The 17,836-nt window shown below is 47.5% G+C and overlaps 1 protein-coding gene across 4 annotated transcripts in view; it reads left to right on the plus strand.

Moving 5' to 3' along the window:
- The window catches only part of MYO1B (myosin IB), a 1,142,119-nt gene that overhangs the window by 352,716 nt on the left and 771,567 nt on the right, over positions 1–17,836 (plus strand). For all 4 annotated transcript variants that reach the window (XM_069615684.1, XM_069615681.1, XM_069615682.1 and 1 more), the window contains exon 4: positions 7,424–7,518. In XM_069615684.1, coding sequence (XP_069471785.1) covers positions 7,424–7,518 — 95 coding nt within the window. The remainder of the gene's footprint in view (positions 1–7,423; positions 7,519–17,836) is intronic.

Consider the following 17,836-nt stretch of genomic DNA (forward strand, 5'->3'; position numbering starts at 1 on the left):
CAAAGACTCTAAAACACCGTTGGGTCAAGAGGTGGGCGGCCTACGCTATGTCGAAGGCCGGGTCTTCACCCGCCGCTGCTACCACCGACAGTGACGAGGAACGTGATAACACGACCTCCGCTACGGAAGTCATACACCCCTCTAAAGAGCGCTCGCGCTCTTTGTCGTCTGTCCCCGGCCCCGACGGGCTCAGCTCACGCCCTGCTTATGGGGATGAACACCCCGGCGACACTGACGCACACGATACAACACATAAACACACAACCCATAGCTCTTCTTCGTCGAAGACGAAGAAAGCATCAGCGCCCAAGGAGACGCAGGTTACACCGGCGGCCTCCTCTGACCGTTCGGGTTCGAAGCCCCTCTCGCAACCGCAGCCGCGACCAGCGACTGGGCTTTCGGCAAATAAGGGCGCCACCCCAAAACCATCGGCCGGCGCGCACCAGCAGAGAGCACACGCCGCCGTAGAACGTTCGACACCCGTAACGTCGAAACCACAGCCCTCTGCTGACAAACGAGTCACAGAGAGCTTGGCGAGGATCGTTGTAGCCGACGCCCAGAAGCGTACGCCGAAGGACACGTCGAGCGCTACGCAAAGGTCGAAAGACACGCCGAAAAAGCCCGAAGAAAAACAGGGACTACCCCCTTCAGTCGGGGGAACCCCCAGCACACCGGAAGGCTTTTTGGAGGGCGACGGGACACTTTCCTCGACGTTGTGGGAGAGGTCGAGCCGTTTTCAGCAAGATAACACTAATTTTCCCCCGCTAGACCGCTCAGGGGTACCCCATGAAACCATGGAAAGGCTCCATCTCTGCATGGAGAGAATGGAGAGGTTTATGAACACCCAGAACCCTCCTACTCCCAAGAGAACAAGAGAAGGGCCTCAGGAGGACCCCAGGGCCAAATATCCAAGGCAGGACACAGCCTTAGACTTCCATAATGTGTATGACCTCACTGGTGAGGAACAATTCTTAGAAGAGGAGGATGAATTTGTGGACAATGAAGAGGGACAGAACCAAGAGGAAGGTCTGGAAGACAGCCCAGACATGGTAGGAGAAGGCTTCGGAGAAAATCCAGAAGAAGGACCTTCTCATCCCTGGCAATCCCCATCAGTATATTCGGACACTGATGTCCTGAACCTAAATCCCCTGACAATTCACCTGTTAGAAACACATCTCCCATTGACGATCAGCCCACATTCAATGCCCTGTTGCGCAGAGCAGCAGCACATTTCGAACTGGACACTGGGGAGATCTCTCCGGAAATAGATTTTGTGGAAAGAGTAATTAAGGAGAAACCCCCAGTCAGCCAGACCATTCCCCTCCTCGCTTCAGTGAAGAGAAGAATCATCCCTTCGCTATCCACACCCGCACTAATCAGAGGAGTTAATCCAAGGATTGAAAAACTTTTCACTCCTTCACCCTCAGACCCGCTGTACATCAGGGGACATTCCATTCCGGATTCCCTTGTAGTCACTAATACAAGGAAGAGGGCAGGGGTGCCGCTGTCCACCAGCGATGCACCACCTGACAAGGAGGGCAAGAGGTTATATGCCCTTGCTAAAAGAGTCACGTCCTCGGCTGCCTTTTCGGCAAGAATTGCGAACAACAATTGTTTGCTAGCTAGCTACGCGGACGCGCAGTGGGCCAAACTGCGCAACGACGCCGAAGAAGCACCGGAACCACTACGTACACGCCTGCTATCAACTATTGGCGAAGGAACCCAGGTCAACCAGAGTATTGTAAAGAACTCTCTGGATGCTGCTGAGAGAGCGGGACGTTCCCTGGTTCAGGGAATACTCCTAAAACGCCATGTATGGCTGCGCAACTCGGGGTTCAAACCGGAGACACAGGCGGCTTTAATAAATAAACCGGTTGAAGACTCAAACCTCTTCGGGAAAGCGGTGGATGAGGCTCTGGAAATGGCTAAAAAAGAGTTCGATACTATCAAAACTCTTGACCAGATCTCTAAACCCACTACCAGACGCGGCTATGGCAACAAACGCTTTTTTCGTGTCCAACGCCAACAGCAGAATCGGCAGCAACAGTACCCTGCCACCAGTTACCAGACCAATAGTGGCCAGTACAGCCAAAGAGGCCAGCGCAGGGGCAAAGGAAGAGGTCGGGGGTCCACCCCCAGAGGCTCCCAAGCCCCCAACAACACCAAGTGACGCGAAGATTCGCGTCCCCTCCCATGCAACACCGGTCGGGGGCCGGATAACATCCTTTCTTCCAGCATGGGAGGGAATAACGTCAGACCGCTGGGTACTTTCCACCGTAGCCCACGGATACTGCATCGAATTCAACAGTTCCCCAACATACAGACCCCCGAGGGGACGACGCATGACACCGGAACACCTTGCTATCCTTCTCCAAGAAGTACAACAACTGCTGGAAAAAGGAGCCATAGAGGTCGTGCCTCTATCTCAGGTAACGGAAGGTATTTATTCAGTGTACTTCCTTGTACCCAAAAAGGATCTAACCATGCGCCCTGTATTAGATCTGCACCCAGCAAACAAGTTTATCAAACCCCAGAATTTTCGTATGGTGACCTTACAGGAAGTGATCCCACTGCTATCACAGGGAGATTACATGACAACATTGGACATGAAAGATGCATACTTTCATATTTTAATGTTGCCAGCGCACAGAAGATACCTCAGGTTCATGATAGAGGGCAAACACTACCAGTTCAGAGTGCTACCCTTCGGCATAGCATCAGCACCAAGGGTATTCACAAAGGTACTGCCAGTGGCAGCGGCCCACCTGCGCAGGTTGTCCATCCCAGTTTACCCTTACCTCGACGACTGGCTCATAACAGGGGATTCTTACGAAACATGCTTCTCCAATACCCAAAAGACGGTAGACCTTTTATTCCAGTTGGGCTTCTCCATCAACGAAAAGAAGTCCAGCTTAGACCCCAGCCAAGTCAACCAATTCCTAGGGGCTCTAATTCAAACAAAGGACGGCCTCGTCTTCCCCTCCAACGAGAGGGTCCAAAACATGCTGTTTCAGATCCCTCAATATGTGACCGGTCGAGAGGTGACGGTACGCAAAGCAATGCGCTTGCTAGGCATGATGGCGTCGTGTATTTATTTGGTACCTCGCGCGCCTGCGCATGCGCCCTATGCAAGAGTGGCTCAACAGCCAGTGGTGTCAGGCCAGCGGACTATGGGACGATCCAGTGGTGGTCTCGCAGGCCTTGGTTCTCTCGCTACGGTGGTGGACAAAGGAAAACCTGGAAAAAGGGAAACCCTTTGCCACACCCGCGGCGGAAGCCACTCTAACTACAGACGCATCCCTAACAGGATGGGGGGCTCACCTATCCCATCAGACTGCTCACGGAGTGTGGACTCCGAACGTAGCATCCAAACACATAAATCTACTGGAGCTACTAGCGGTGTTCAAGGCGCTAAAAGCCTTCCAGGAACACCTACAAGGCAAGATTGTGTTGGTCCTTACAGACAGCACCACAGCCATGTACTACATCAACAAGCAGGGGGGCACCCACTCTCCAGGACTGTCCAAACTGGCCCAAAATATATGGAAGTGGGCTCTCAAACAAAACATGTTCCTACTGTCAGAACATGTACCGGGGGAACTCAATCTGCTGGCAGAAAAACTCAGCAGAGATTTCCCCCTGCCCGAAGAGTACGAATGGCGACTGCACGAAGACATCGTATTCGACGTCTTCACACAATGGGGATTCCCAGACATAGACCTATTCGCAACCCTGGAGAACTCACAATGCCTAAATTATGCCTCCAGGTACCCCCAGAACCAATCCAAGGGGAACGGTCTGTCGATGCAATGGTCAGGGAAATTTGTTTACGCTTTTCCCCCGACTCCCCTTCTCAACAGAGTGGTGCACAAGATGCACCAGGAACAAGAAACCATGATACTGGTGGCCCCAATGTGGGCCCGACAGCCATGGTTTGCTCACTTGATGGAGATGTCTCTATCTCCCCCAGTGAAACTCCCCTGCCCGTACAACATGCTGTCACAAGACAAGGGCAGGACTCTGCATCCATGCCCCCAGAACATGAACTTAGCAGCTTGGCTCCTGAGATCATAGAATTTAGACATCTACTGCTCCTGCAGAGATGTATGGACATTCTTAGGGAAGCCAGAAAACCTAACACTCGCCACTGCTACTCTAGCAAGTGGAAGAGATTTGTCATCTGGTGCAGAGGGGAAAGCATCAACCCAATTGACTGCTCTCCCACACATATTGTTCTATACCTGACCCACTTATTGGATTCAGGTCTAGTGTTCAATTCCATTAAAGTCCACCTAGCGGCACTTTCTGGATACACCACTTCCCAACTCAAGGTGTTGTGGTGGAAGATCCCTGTTATAAAGGCCTTCATGGAGGGAATAAAGAGAATACACCCCCCGATAGCTGACCCAGCTCCCGGATGGGACCTTAACGTGGTACTTACCAGACTCATGAGCTCACCTTTCGAACCCATGCACAAAGCATCTCTTAAAGACCTCACTCTTAAGACTGCTTTTTTAATTGCTTTTTTAATAGCTATCACCTCCATCAGGAGGGTAAGTGAACTACAGGCTCTTTCTTTTCTAGACCCCTTCGTTACAGTTCACAGAGATAAGGTGGTTCTACGCACGCACCCAAGGTTTGCTCCGAAGTTCATATCGAAATTCCACGTAAACCAGTCTATAGAACTGCCAACGTTCTTTCAAAATCCTTCCAACTTGGGAGAAAAAACTCTGCACACACTAGATGTGCGCAGAGCGGTCATGTTCTACATGGAAAGAACCAGACCACTGAGGAAGACGAATCAGTTCTTCGTCTCGGTGGCAGCAGGAAGAGAAGGGGATGCAGTTTCAAAGTCCACTATTTCTAGATGGATTGTTCAATGCATCACTCTCTGCTATACTCTTGCTAAGAGAGAACTGCCCTTTAAGCCTAGAGCACACTCTACTCGAGGCACGGGGGTGTCCATAGCATTCATTGCAAATGTTCCCCTTGAGTCCATCTGCAAAGCGGCTACCTGGAGTTCTGTGCACACCTTTACAAAACACTACTGTCTAGATGCACACTCGAGATCTGACTCCCAGGTGGGTCAGGCAGTATTAAGACATCTTTTCTCTACTGTTCCTTCTCATAACCCACCGCCAACTCCGGGTACTGCTCGCTAGTCTATGCACAGCATGTGATTCTAAGCAGATTAACAAGCATCAGAAGACAATGCATTACTTACCGTAAAAGCATTTCTGATGATTGTATCTGCTTAGATTCACATGCGCCCACCCTTCCTCCCCGCTCGGATGGAAGGAACATAGACTTCCTTTTATATCTCTTTTCTGTACTCACTCACGTCTAGAAGGCTCCCTCAGGGCAGAAAAATACAAACAGAGGGACCTCGACGCGTGAGGGATTGTGGGTACAACACACGTCACTATAGGGATAGTATTTCAGACACGCCTTGTCGACGTCCCTTTTCGACTACGAAAAACAAAATTCAATACTCCGCAGTGACCACTGGATGTCGGACCTATGCACAGCATGTGAATCTAAGCAGATACAATCATCAGAAATGCTTTTACGGTAAGTAATGCATTGTCATATATATATATATATATATATATATATATATATATATATATATATATATATATATATATATATATATATATATATATATATATATATATATATGATTACACCACTGCTGGATATTCATATATAATAAATGTAACCACTTTGGAGACTTCACCTTGAAATCGGTTTGGATGGTAACCCGTATGCCTGCAACAGATTTCACAAATAATTCTTGTAAGGGACAGAAGATTCTAAGACCAGCCCAGCTGGTCGCTAGGATGAATAGACTTCCACCATTTCAGTGTGCAAGCAGCCTCCTATTTTCAAAACGTGTAGATGTTTGTAAGGTTAATTTCATTCCACTGTCATTTTCTGAATTATGGCTCATATTTTAAAAGATGAATGGCATCAATGTGCAGTGGAGAACTGCTCTCAACTGCAAATCTGCACTCCTGCTTGCTTCCTCCCATATTGAGGTGGCCGAGCGTGCTATATGCCTTGGGGTTACGTGCCTACTCCTAATTGGATGGGATGGTCAGGTGGCTGAATACATCACTCACAAGTCACGCTCAAATGAGTATCTGTGCTTTCAAATGAATTGGCATGAGCTCCCACTCTGAGAACATTCAATAATCAAATGTAATGATTCCAAGAGATACTGGCTAATTTTAACACTTTCTGCACTGATCTCTACCTCTGAAGCACTTAAGATCAATGACTAATGATAAACGTAACTTATCCCTGCAGGCCACATCTCTCATCCTGACTCTGCCCCTTATCTATGGCTTGCTAAAGACTTCCACCGGCGGCCATTTTGTTTGCATCCTGTGCCACCTGTGGAAACTCCAAGAACTTGCTGCAGTATTTATGCTGTTAGCTGAGCTAAGCTACGAAAAAGGCAGGTGTAAGTTGAGAGGCCATTGAGCATTGAAATCTGTGAATAGTTGGTTTCCGATGTGGGTGGACTGAAGCTTAGGAATACTACAGTAAGCCTTTACACAAACTCCCATTAATGTGGGGGAAAAAACTTTCCTAAATTGAGGGATTAAAACCAAGAATAGACAATGACATGGCAATATATATATATATATATCAGGCCAGAAGGTCTACAGTGTGCAATCTGTACGTGTAAGCGTCGCAGGCTCCTTAACTCTTGTGGATCTTTAAGTAGGAGGCACTTATTCTGGAGAGCTGCTTGAACATTTTGCATGGAAGTTAGATTGGCGGTAGATGCTCTCCATATCCAGGGGAGACCATTGCAGTGAATGTGGACCTACTAGGCAGCATATCTGGTTCTGGAAGTGGGAATAGTATTGTAGTGTTGGATTTGCAAATGCGATTTTAGCAAAGAGTACAGAGGGAGATTGTATAGCTAGGTAAGTGGGCTATGAAAGAAATGCCCAGCCTGTAGAATTGGTTTTGTCACTATAATAATAGTCTTTATTTCAGTTTAACACTGCTTAGAGATGCTTGGATGGTGTGGGCTGTAAAATATTGGTATATTTGTAAGAAATGGAGATTGTAAATTTGGTAGGCGAACCACACCTCTGCTCTCCAGCACGTTTACCCACATGTAATTTGTGAATCTTCCATACATTGCCCCACAAGGCATTTGAACCCTCAATGCAGTCACTCATATCCCTTTTTTTCGATTTATTTGGATGGTTTCGTCAGCCTAGAAATGTGGATTGTTTGCCTAGCCCTCATATTTTTGCTTGCAGTATATTTGTTAAACTACATTTTAAATTATCCAACAATTATTAGATGATGTTGTGTTAGTAAAGATGTGTCAATTTTGAACAGCAATCATTCTTTAATGTATGCGGTCTTTTCAACATATTCTTTGTTTTTGTTCTAGATATGCTCTTTCAGATGAGGCATACAGATCCCTGCGGGACCAGGACAAAGACCAGTGCATTTTAATCACTGGGGAAAGTGGGGCTGGAAAGACGGGTAAGTCATCTTTTTTTTTTTGTACAAAGCAGCACTTTGGAACAACTGCAAGAAGTTGTAAAGGAGCCCTACAAGATCTGGTTCTAGTAGAGCGTGACCTTCTTTTTATTCGTACCGTTTAATATCGGTGCTTCTCTCTTGGCGTCTTAGCTTTCTAGTGCAGAAACAGAAGATATGACCTTCACTGCAAAGCTTTGTAAATCCTCAGTGAATGCGAGTCAAATTTAAAATTTATCATGACCTCTGCATATGAGAGCAGTGTAAAGAAATATTGTGGGCCAGAGCAGGAATAGAAACACTTGGCATTCACCCTATCTTTCTGCTGAATAGTAAGGTAGGTACCCAGTATTTAAGTATTTTGGGATTTTAACACAATTTTTAGTTTTGTAGGGTAGTTCAGACAACCTCCTCTTCTGGGGCTCCAGTAACTAGAACAAATACTAAAGTGTGAGATGGAGAGAGATTATCAAAGTAAGAAGAGAATGTTATTTTTGCATGTGTGTGTTGCACTTTTTATTTCAAAGAATTGTCTCCGACTTGCGTCATCCTTCCAACATAGCATAAGTTTATACGACTCTAAAGGGTTTGTTTGCTTATTTCGATGTGCATCCTGCAGAACACAAACTAAGTTTCCTGCTGGGCAAAGGAATGTGTCACTTCTGATGGGTATGGGAGTAGGAAGAATAAAAGGGGGTCACATTTTAAAAGGCCAGCGAAAAGGAGGTCGAATTTGTAGTCCAGTGGGAAGTCAAGCGGGTAGGTTAGAAAAGGATGGCCTAAATTCCAACCCTGAAGAGCAGGAAGACTGTATGGCTCTACAATACAGGGAAAGGAAGTTCCACGTGCGTGGTCCAAAAACAGGCTTGTCTGTCCCATTTGATTTTGTACTGAGGAGGTTGGTGTATGAGTGGCGAGAGCTTTTTGGTAGTGTTGCATTTTGTTTTGCTGGCAGTGGGAGGCCAGGAGAGGAAGTGAATGTTCTTTTAAGGTGTGTCCATTCACGAGGTGTTGTCACTTCTCCCGAAGGGGAGCCCCTTATCATGAGGTTAGGGAGGGGAGGCCAGTACCCAATAGTCCCTGAGGGGTTTAATGCAGGAGGACCGAATAGGGAGAGACACCCCCTCTGGGCACAAGGATGACCACCTGGGGTGCAGCCCTGGCAATTCCATCACCCATACACATTATCTAGTTGTACACTCCACCTGCAATCCTTCTTTAGCGAACAGACATATGTACTATTATGATAGTGATGCTACCAGCCAAGTAGGATGAGGAAGAACAGAGGTAAGAAGATACCACCTTCAAGTACTGCCACCAGCAGCATGAAGAGCGCCCCGCAATCGTACACTGCAGGTTTTGACGATAGGCGGAGGCGGGATCAGTCCTACATAAAGAAAACTGAAGATGGACTTGAGGTTGTCTTAGAGGAACCCTGGAGATTCAAATCCCGACCGAAGCAGGCGGAGCAGCATATGCCAGCGAGACGCTGTGAGAGTCCGACGGGGACCCTGTAGGAGCAGGCTCTTCTGCCCCAGCTGTAGAGAAGAGCGGTGGCATAAACTTAGCCAGGTGGACTGACTGGTCCCACAGAGATGCTGAGACCGCAAAGTTGGGAAATCCACCTGGAATGCTTTGGGGCCAGCTTGCCAAAGGAGCAAGCGCTTGGAAGCAGCAAACCGGAAGTTGAATCCCTGGAAGAATCGGAGCAGTTCCTGACCCCGCGTGAAGGTAAAGGGGGGGTCATGGGAGGACCGGTGGGGACACAAAAGGAACCGCTGATGCAGAAAACATCCAGGGAATGCTTCCTCATCCCAGAGGCGTGGATGAGACCATTGGACACCAGAGAAGTGTCTGGGGCGCGAAATCGGAGACCGAAGGCATCAGAGAACATCTTCCTCATCACAGTTGTAAAAAGAGAACCACTGACTAGCAGCAAAGGGTCTGGGACCCTGACAATAATTGTGATTTTGTTGAGAACAGGGCGAAGTTTGTGTGAAGTTGAAAACATTGAGAAAGAAATATCGAGCCTTACCAGGAGAAGGGAGTAATTCTCCTGGTACTACATTGGGAGTTCTGATAAAGACGCCATTGGAAGTGAGCCATTCCCCCCCAGGCCTTGTGTTGAACTGTGCAAAAATATACAGAGAGAAGGGAGGCATTCTCTTGGTTCTGAACTGAGACTTGAGCTGCAGACACCAGGGGAAGTAAGTCATTCCCCCTGGTAGTTTTGGTTTGAGAGAACACTCTTCTGAACATTACCCAAGAACGAGAAGTGAGCCATTCTCCTTAAAGAAGGCACTTTTTGTTTCACTTTAGTTATTTAGTGTGAAGGATAGACGTAGGTTTTGAGGGGGTGCTGATGAGCAGCAAGAACGATGGTGGCCTGAGTCTGAGCTCTGGTCCACTATAATCCTGTTTTACTGCAGATCCTGCTGTGTGCCACAGATCCAAGCGCTGTTGGTGCACAACCGACGACACATAGCGCCTGGGGACCGAGTTTCGCTCTGTTTCGCCCTGCGCAGGCTGATCTGTGAGTCACTGCGGAGTGAGGGAGAACTTCGGCCCATTGGCATCTCCAGGTCCTGGGGCGCCGGTTCACTGAGCCACACAGCCTGCATGAAGGAGAGGCCTGACCTGCAGCACTTGGTGCTACAAATAATGTGCCGGAGCGCAGTGCCAGGTGTCATGCAGCTGACCACGATTCATTATTTTTGTGCAATACTTCGCACCTGAGGAACTCTTATATGAATGGCTGTGTGCTCCTGTGTTGCCGACTTCACGGTAGTCCTTGACCTTCCGGCGCTGCACTTTCCTGGAACTAGTGGGCTTGCAAGGAGTGAGATCGGGTACCATCCTGCGTGGGTGTGCATTGTAATGGTGTTCACTGTGCCTGTACTTTCACTTCTCACTCGTTAAACCTACCCTGCTCTCAATGGCCATTTCAGTTATGCTCCTATGTGCACAACATATGTGCTGATAATCTGCTGCTGTGCCAGTAGCCCAGGGGCTAATTAATTGTTCGGTGGGGAGGACTGGCCTACACCTTGAGAGTTGCTGACCCACGCTGAGGTGTGTGGGACTGTGCAAGCACACTCATTGCAACCCAACATCTCGGCGTGCTGCATATACGCTGAGTGGACACAGACCTGCCATTGTGTGCACCGATTGGACCGGACTGATACTGGCATTGTAAACGACACTGCGAAATCATCCTGAATAACTCCTTGGAACAAACGAATGGTCTATACATCCTCCTGCAGCTTGTAACACCTGACATTATACCAATATACGGGAGTGAGGGTTGACATACCCACGTATGGGTAGCTGTGTTGTAGTTGCCTCTCTTCTAGTAAACACTGCTGTTGCACCCAATTGGGCTGGCTCCCTTCAACTACGGCCGACCTGGGACTTAATTGCCAGCATTCATATCAGCGTCTGTACTTTGTCATGGGAGTGCATTGCCTAGTGAACTGAGGGGCTGCTCTGGGAACCGACTTCTTTCGGCTGCACCCATCTGGCTCGAGTGGTCCCGAAGCCCAGATACTTGGATGGCTCGGCACTCCAGTCCCTTGGCTGCCATCAGCGACTGCAATCGGTGTGGAGTCATGACCAAAGGAGCTGGGGAAAAAAAGGGACCCATGGATTAATTCACCAACACTCGGGCAAAGGCTTCTGGATCTGCGATCGCTACTTCCAATGAAGACCCTGGTACGACCTCGCCCGTGAGGATCTTCTAATGGCGGTGATGCAAAAGGGCTTTATGTCAGTAAATGTGAAGTTGAACGATATTGTGGCTACCATTGGCTCATTAAAATCCAGATGGGAAAAAGAAAGTGGGCGCATCTCTGAGGGGTATAACGTTGTTTCATCAACCGTCTTTTTTACGACTGCCTCTTAACCCAGTTTTGGGGAGGAAAAATGTGACCTTTTTCGTAATTATGTACTAGTTTAAAAGGCAGTCGTAGAACTTGGAACCCACTGAGGCAGAGACCAGAATCGGGGTGACATAACCAATCTGAAGCTGGAAGTGAACAAAATGTGCAATAAGTGCGAAAATAATGTCCATATTGTCGGTGTCCCTGAGGCGGCATGTAGGGGTCCTGTGGAGACATTTGTCTGAGGAATTATTGAAAACAGTTTGATACTGCGAAATTCTCTTCACACTTTTTGGTGGAATGGGCTCATTGTGCTTTGGTACCTGTGCCACTCAATTAGCTGTGCCACTCAATTAGCTGTGCCACTCAATTAGCTGTGCTACTCAATTAGTGGGATAGAGACATTATCCTCTGGATGTCCAGGGAACAAGGCACACTTCACTATGAGGCTCACAATATTCACATTTATCCAGATTTTGCTGCTAATGTGCAGGCTTTGCGGGAATCATATGACTCTGTTAAGAAGCTTCTTTGAGCCAAATATGTACAATATGCCCTTATGTGTCCAACCGAGCTGTGGATACAATATGGAGGTGGTGCACGTTTCTTTGAGAATTCACTGAAGGCCACTGCATATATAGACGCATCAATCCCTGTCCTGCAGCAGGCCCGCGGCCACGATCGTGGTCCTCGACCACAAAATAATGGGTTGCATGCTGACGTGGGGGACTGAACTGCACCGGTTAAGATAGTCTGCTTGCAATATGAATAAGTTCTGGCGCACAACACTTATGTTTTGGGACAGGTCACTCTTTTGGTGTTTGGGACAGGTCACTCTTTTTGACTCTTATGGTCGTTATGGCTGATCGCAATGCTTCCCGGAAGGTCACCATAGTTGTTGTTGGGCCACATCATCAAGTTGGGCATGGTGATGAGGGAGGTGTGGGTATGGGTGGGTCGAGTTGGGGATGGCAGTGAGTACGGGAATCAACTGTTGGGGGCGCTGGGGGGGAATGAAGTTAAGTTGTTTTATTTTGAAAATCAGCAGATCTGTTTTTTGACCAACATGAGAATAGAACTATTTGCAGAAATAGCAGAGCGTGATGGGCTTATTTAATGAGACAAGTAGAACATATGGGTGAACAAGCTTTTTTGATGTGGAATGGCTGTGGACTTAATAAACCAATTAAGGCAAGGAAGGTACTTGCATATTTAAATCACCACATTCCTAAAATTGTAATGCTGCAGGAAACCCATGTCTATGGGGCGCTAAATAAGGGATTTGCATCCAGGTGGGGAGATCAATGTTGCTATACTGATTATTCATCAAAAGCCAGGGGGTTGCTTACCATGATACACCACTCATTGCGCTTCCAGGAGGAAAAACGCTGTATAGACCCTCAAAGGCGATATGTGATGTTATGGGGAAAGATTTCTGGTTTGACTGTTTTGTTTAACACGAATGGCCCACAAACTTGATGGCCCTGTGTTTTACGGGCACGTGTCTGAGATTTTATTGGAAGGGACTGCTGCCCCGGTTATTATGGTCCTGGACTGTGTACTTGACTGATCCAGAGACACTCTGTGTAGTCTGTCTGGTGCAGTGCACATGGTTTGTCAAATTATATCACAGATGGAGTTGGTGGATGTTTGGAGGGTCTGTAACCCTGGGGTGCGTGAGTTCACTTATTATTGGACGGTCCACGATGCACAGTGCAGGATTGATTACTGATTGGTTTCTGCTGGATGCAGACTTGTTGATGACGCGACAAGATAGGATTGAAGATTTATTTTTCTAAGGAATGAGGGATCAGTTCTCCACTCTGCTACTGTGTATGGGAGACTTTCAAGGTACAGTCGAGAGAGAAAATTATTTTTATGACTACTGGAAATTTGAAAGAGATTAGAAGAGAATTACGGGCGGTTTGAATAGATTTAAGACAACTTGGAAACGACTATGGTACCTCACATGACAGAGCACTATTTGGGCTCATTAAGGGGAATTTATTGAAGTGCTGCAAGCTGGCAGATTTGAGTCAACCTGTTCAGGCAAGACGATATGGGGGAAGTGGATAGACCTGGTTGTTTCTTGGCCAGTGTAATCTGGGGTCAAAGGGGAATACAACATATCAGGGGGATTAAAGGTCAGATGGGCAACATGTTAACCACGCATGGGGAAATTAACCGAGAATTCCATTGATACTATGAGGCTTTATTTACCAATACAGATACTTCCACGGATGACGCTTTAGCCCAATATTTAGAGGGAGATTCCATCCCGAGCTTTTCTGATGAGGCACAAGTGACTCTTAACCAACCGATTACACTAGAGGAAGCTATGGTTGCAATCATGGCCTTGTGGTCTGGGAAACCCCGGGTCCAGATGGAATAGATAGTTATACAAGGAATTTTGACAGTTGTTGGCGCCTAAACTGTTGAAGGTTTGGGAAGAATCCCTACAGTTCGGTCGATTACCACCTACGCTCTCCGTAGATGTGATTACAGTGTTACTTAAACCAAATAGACCAGCATCTGAAATTAATTAATACTGATACCAAGGTCTTTGCAAAAATATCGACTAGCCTGCTACCATGTATGTCAGAATTAGTACATCCAAATCAATCTGGATTTATCCCGGAGAAGTCCACTGCGCTTAATTGACAGACTCTTTTGTATCATCTCTCAGTTAACCCCAAGGGCCAAGGCAGTTTCATGGCATGCTATCAACCACCTTCTATATGAAGCACGGGATGGGGCAGTCTTGTCCGCTGTCCCCATTACTATTTACTCTGCCGATAGAGCCTCTAGCGCAAATAATGTGTGATGGGCACAGTCATAGGGGGGATCTGTACAGCAGGCCCTCCACAGGTTACATTCTTGTATGCTGATGTTACACTGCTATATAACCATGAACCAAAACATAGCCCCAATGATGGAGGAGATTCATAGATTTACACTCTATTCTGGCTACCGAATAAACGAGGCAATGTCAGAATTGTTCCCACTGACTGATAGCACGCCCATGCCAGGGGACTTGCTGTGATTTAGATGGGTCGCACATAGATTTAAATATTTGGGCATACTGGTCTCTCGCTCACATCATTCCTTACTTGCCGACAATCGTGAGATTTCTCTCTATGCCCTGGCAATTAAGTTACAATTATGGGCTAAGCTGCCAATGTCATTATATGGGAGACTTTCCCTACCTCAAATGGTGGTGGTCCCGAAACTGCTGTATTTCAGTAATATCCCTATATGGCCTGGACGAGTGTTCTTTAATAGACTGTTCTTTGACAACTTAATATGTATGGCGGGGCAGGTGGGCCACGATTGAAATGGGATGGACTGGCCGAGCAATTTGATCAAGGGGGCTTGGCTGCACCTGACTTTGAGCTCTATTACATTATCTCACAGGCACATTTTGTTGGCCACTGGTACTCTAGAGATCCAGGACCGATACATCGGACTCTAGAGTCCTATAGTGCTGGGCCATCACATTTGAAGTTTATTATCTTTGCTGATCAACAAGATGATTTGTGTTTGTTTGATCCAGTGCGCACAACAGTAAATGCATGGGTGAGATTGATTTAAGAGGCTAGACGTGACGGCCACATATTGCAGATCTGTTCCCCTGGAATTGCCCAGGACTTCCTCCAACATATGACAATGGCATTAAGAGCACATGGGATGCGGGGGAATTAATGACCTTGTTTGATATATTCTTCGATGGGATGTTTGTTACACTTGAGGATTTTGTGGCCAAGTTGGGTGACAACCTGATTAGGACACAAAACAATACTTTAGAATGAGGGCTGCGGCTCAGTGCCAATGGTGTCTGTTCCCTCAGGAGCCAGATACTTGCAAGCCTGTCAAAATGATAGTAAGCAGTGGGGATCCTAGGAGACTTGGGTCTAGACTATACATGGTGTGATAGGCGGGTCAGATATTAGTCAATGCGGCTAGGGAAAAATGGGAAAAAGATCTACGTATTGACATACAAGATGACCAATGGTTGCGCTGGTGTCGTCTGACGAAAGAGGTTTCCCTTAAGGTAAAGTTACGTTTAAGACAGTTTAAAATATTGAATCAATTATGTTATGCCCCTGCATGCATTTCACAATTTTCGCCAAATGTTGCTAATGAATGCGTGAAATGTGGCGGGGCTAATGCTGACTCATTCCATATGTTCTGGGAATGCCTGATGATTACACAGTTCTGGCAACAGATTGCAGACATCTTGTATGAAACTGTGCAAATACCCCCCGTTCTCTCTCTACCCCTAAGTACCTCCTGGGAGACATCAGGAAGGTCACTGTAAAGATTTGTAGGTTCTTTATTCTGAGTTAAAGGATTGCTAAGAAATGTATTTTGAAATAATAGAACTCCAAACAGCTCCTGCTGGAGCAGAGTGGCTCAAATAATTAACCTAGTGTAATGAAAGGCCAGAGGGTTATACCGCAATGGTTATATCCAGATGTAGACCAAAAGACATTTGGGGATCTTTCTGAGATTATGTTCTGCGGACACATGAAGGTGAGGGAGTGAATGGGGCGACCTTCTAGTATGTAGGACGTCTGTAGGACTCCTGCAGTTCGAGGGTCGTTGGCAGCAATGTGCTTACTCCAGATCAGCGGCACTTTACGGTTTCAGCTACCAGTAAATAGCCCCACCACAGTTCTTGGACACCTTGTGGGCTCCCCTTGCTTCTGGGGTCCAGCACTATGTTGAGGTGGCTCAGGCTTGGGCCACCCTGCTTCAGGAGTGTCCTCAGGATATTAGACGATGCACTCGTTCCCGATGTTCCTGTCACCTGGCAATACAGCCAGCAGGGAGAGGGGTTCCAGTCAAGTTTGTCTTGGGGTCAGTTGGTCCCACCAACGCTAGGGAAAAAGTCAGTTTCGGGCTTCTCTAGTGGATACGAAAATTGGAGTTTCAGCACTGCAGCAGGATTCACTGGGCAAACCAACAGTCCAGGAGGGTGCAGCAAGCTTCTCTTCCAGTTTCTTCTTAGGTTCCTTCGTCCAGTGGTCGACTCTGCCTTCTCTCCAAGAGATCTCGCCTTTTATCCAGGTTTCTCCCATTCATTCGCAGCCTAACTGTCACTCGCACCGCATGGTGGCTGTCCTCCAAGGACAGCCAGCCAGCAACTCACCTTTGGGTGCATTGCTGTAACCAAGGAGACTAAGCACAGGGAGTTTTTCGGGAACCTCCCTCGCTTGCAGCCCTGCCAGACACACTGGAGCCTGAGGCAGGTTTCAGCACTGAAGCACGCCAAAGCAAAACAAACAATGGGACCAAACCTCGTTTGGCACGCAGAGTAAAAGCCAGGAAAGACCTGACAAGCAAGAAATGGCTAAAAAAAAAAGACCGGGCCATTTTGACAAAATGGGCACCCATGGGTGCAATACTGCAGCTGAGGATTCAGTCTGCGGTAAAAACGCACAATGGTAGGAAAATTAAAACCACTGCCACCAGCCATTAATTGTAGTGAGGGTAACATAAAAATGTTACATGAGAAAGTAGGAAAAGGGGCTACTAAGTAACCCCCCCAGTACTTCCACATATAAGATGGTTTGTACTGGACCTACATAGGAAAAACTGGTAAGTAAAGCCAATTTCACTTTACTACTCTTGGGAACAGTAGTTTAACCAAGAGAAGGTATTTAAACCTTAAGTGAAATCCAAAGGACTTCTCTGTGACACTGCAAAAGCCAACACATTCACAAAGGACACCGCAAGTTCCTGCGTTTCATGGTGCAAGGGAAGCACTACCAATTCAAGGCCCTTCACTTCGAGTTGAAGTCAGCGCCACGGGTCTTCACCAAGTGCCTAGCGCCAGTGGCGCCGCAGCTGCGACTACTGGCGGATTCACGTCTACCATTATCTGGACGACTGGCTCATCCGGGAAGCTCGAAGGAGATTGCCGTCGACCATACAGCGAAGATTGTGCGCCTGCTCACTGAGCTGGGGTTCACGTGAACTATGCAAAGTCTTGCTTGATTCCATCGCAGGACGCGCTGTTTCTGGGATCCCGACTCAACACCGTATCGTGCCTGGCATCTCCGTCAGAGGAGAGGATAACGACCTTCTTGGGCAAGGTACAACGGCTGTTGGCCCTGAAGATCGCAAGGGTGAGGTTCATCAAGTCCCTGCTTGGCATGATGTCGTCGTGCATATACCTAATTTGGCTGTGCAGGCTATGGATGCGTCCACTGCAGGAGTTCCTCGATGCCCGTTGGATACAAGTGTCGGAAGCTTTGAGGACAAGATCACACTCAACGAGAGGCTCCGTCGAGTGATACAGTGGTATGGTGTGCGCGCAAATCTGTCCACAGGCACAGATTTCCAGACCCCACCTCATCAGGAGACGGTCACGACGGATGCCTCCCTGGAAGGATGGGGAGCGCACACCAGAAGTCTTCACGCAAGAGGCCTGTGGCTAC

The sequence above is a fragment of the Ambystoma mexicanum genome, chromosome 9 (genome assembly GCF_040938575.1).
Source record: "Ambystoma mexicanum isolate Mex_15411 chromosome 9, UKY_AmexF1_1, whole genome shotgun sequence".
In the NCBI taxonomy this organism is placed as follows: Eukaryota; Metazoa; Chordata; class Amphibia; order Caudata; family Ambystomatidae; genus Ambystoma; species Ambystoma mexicanum.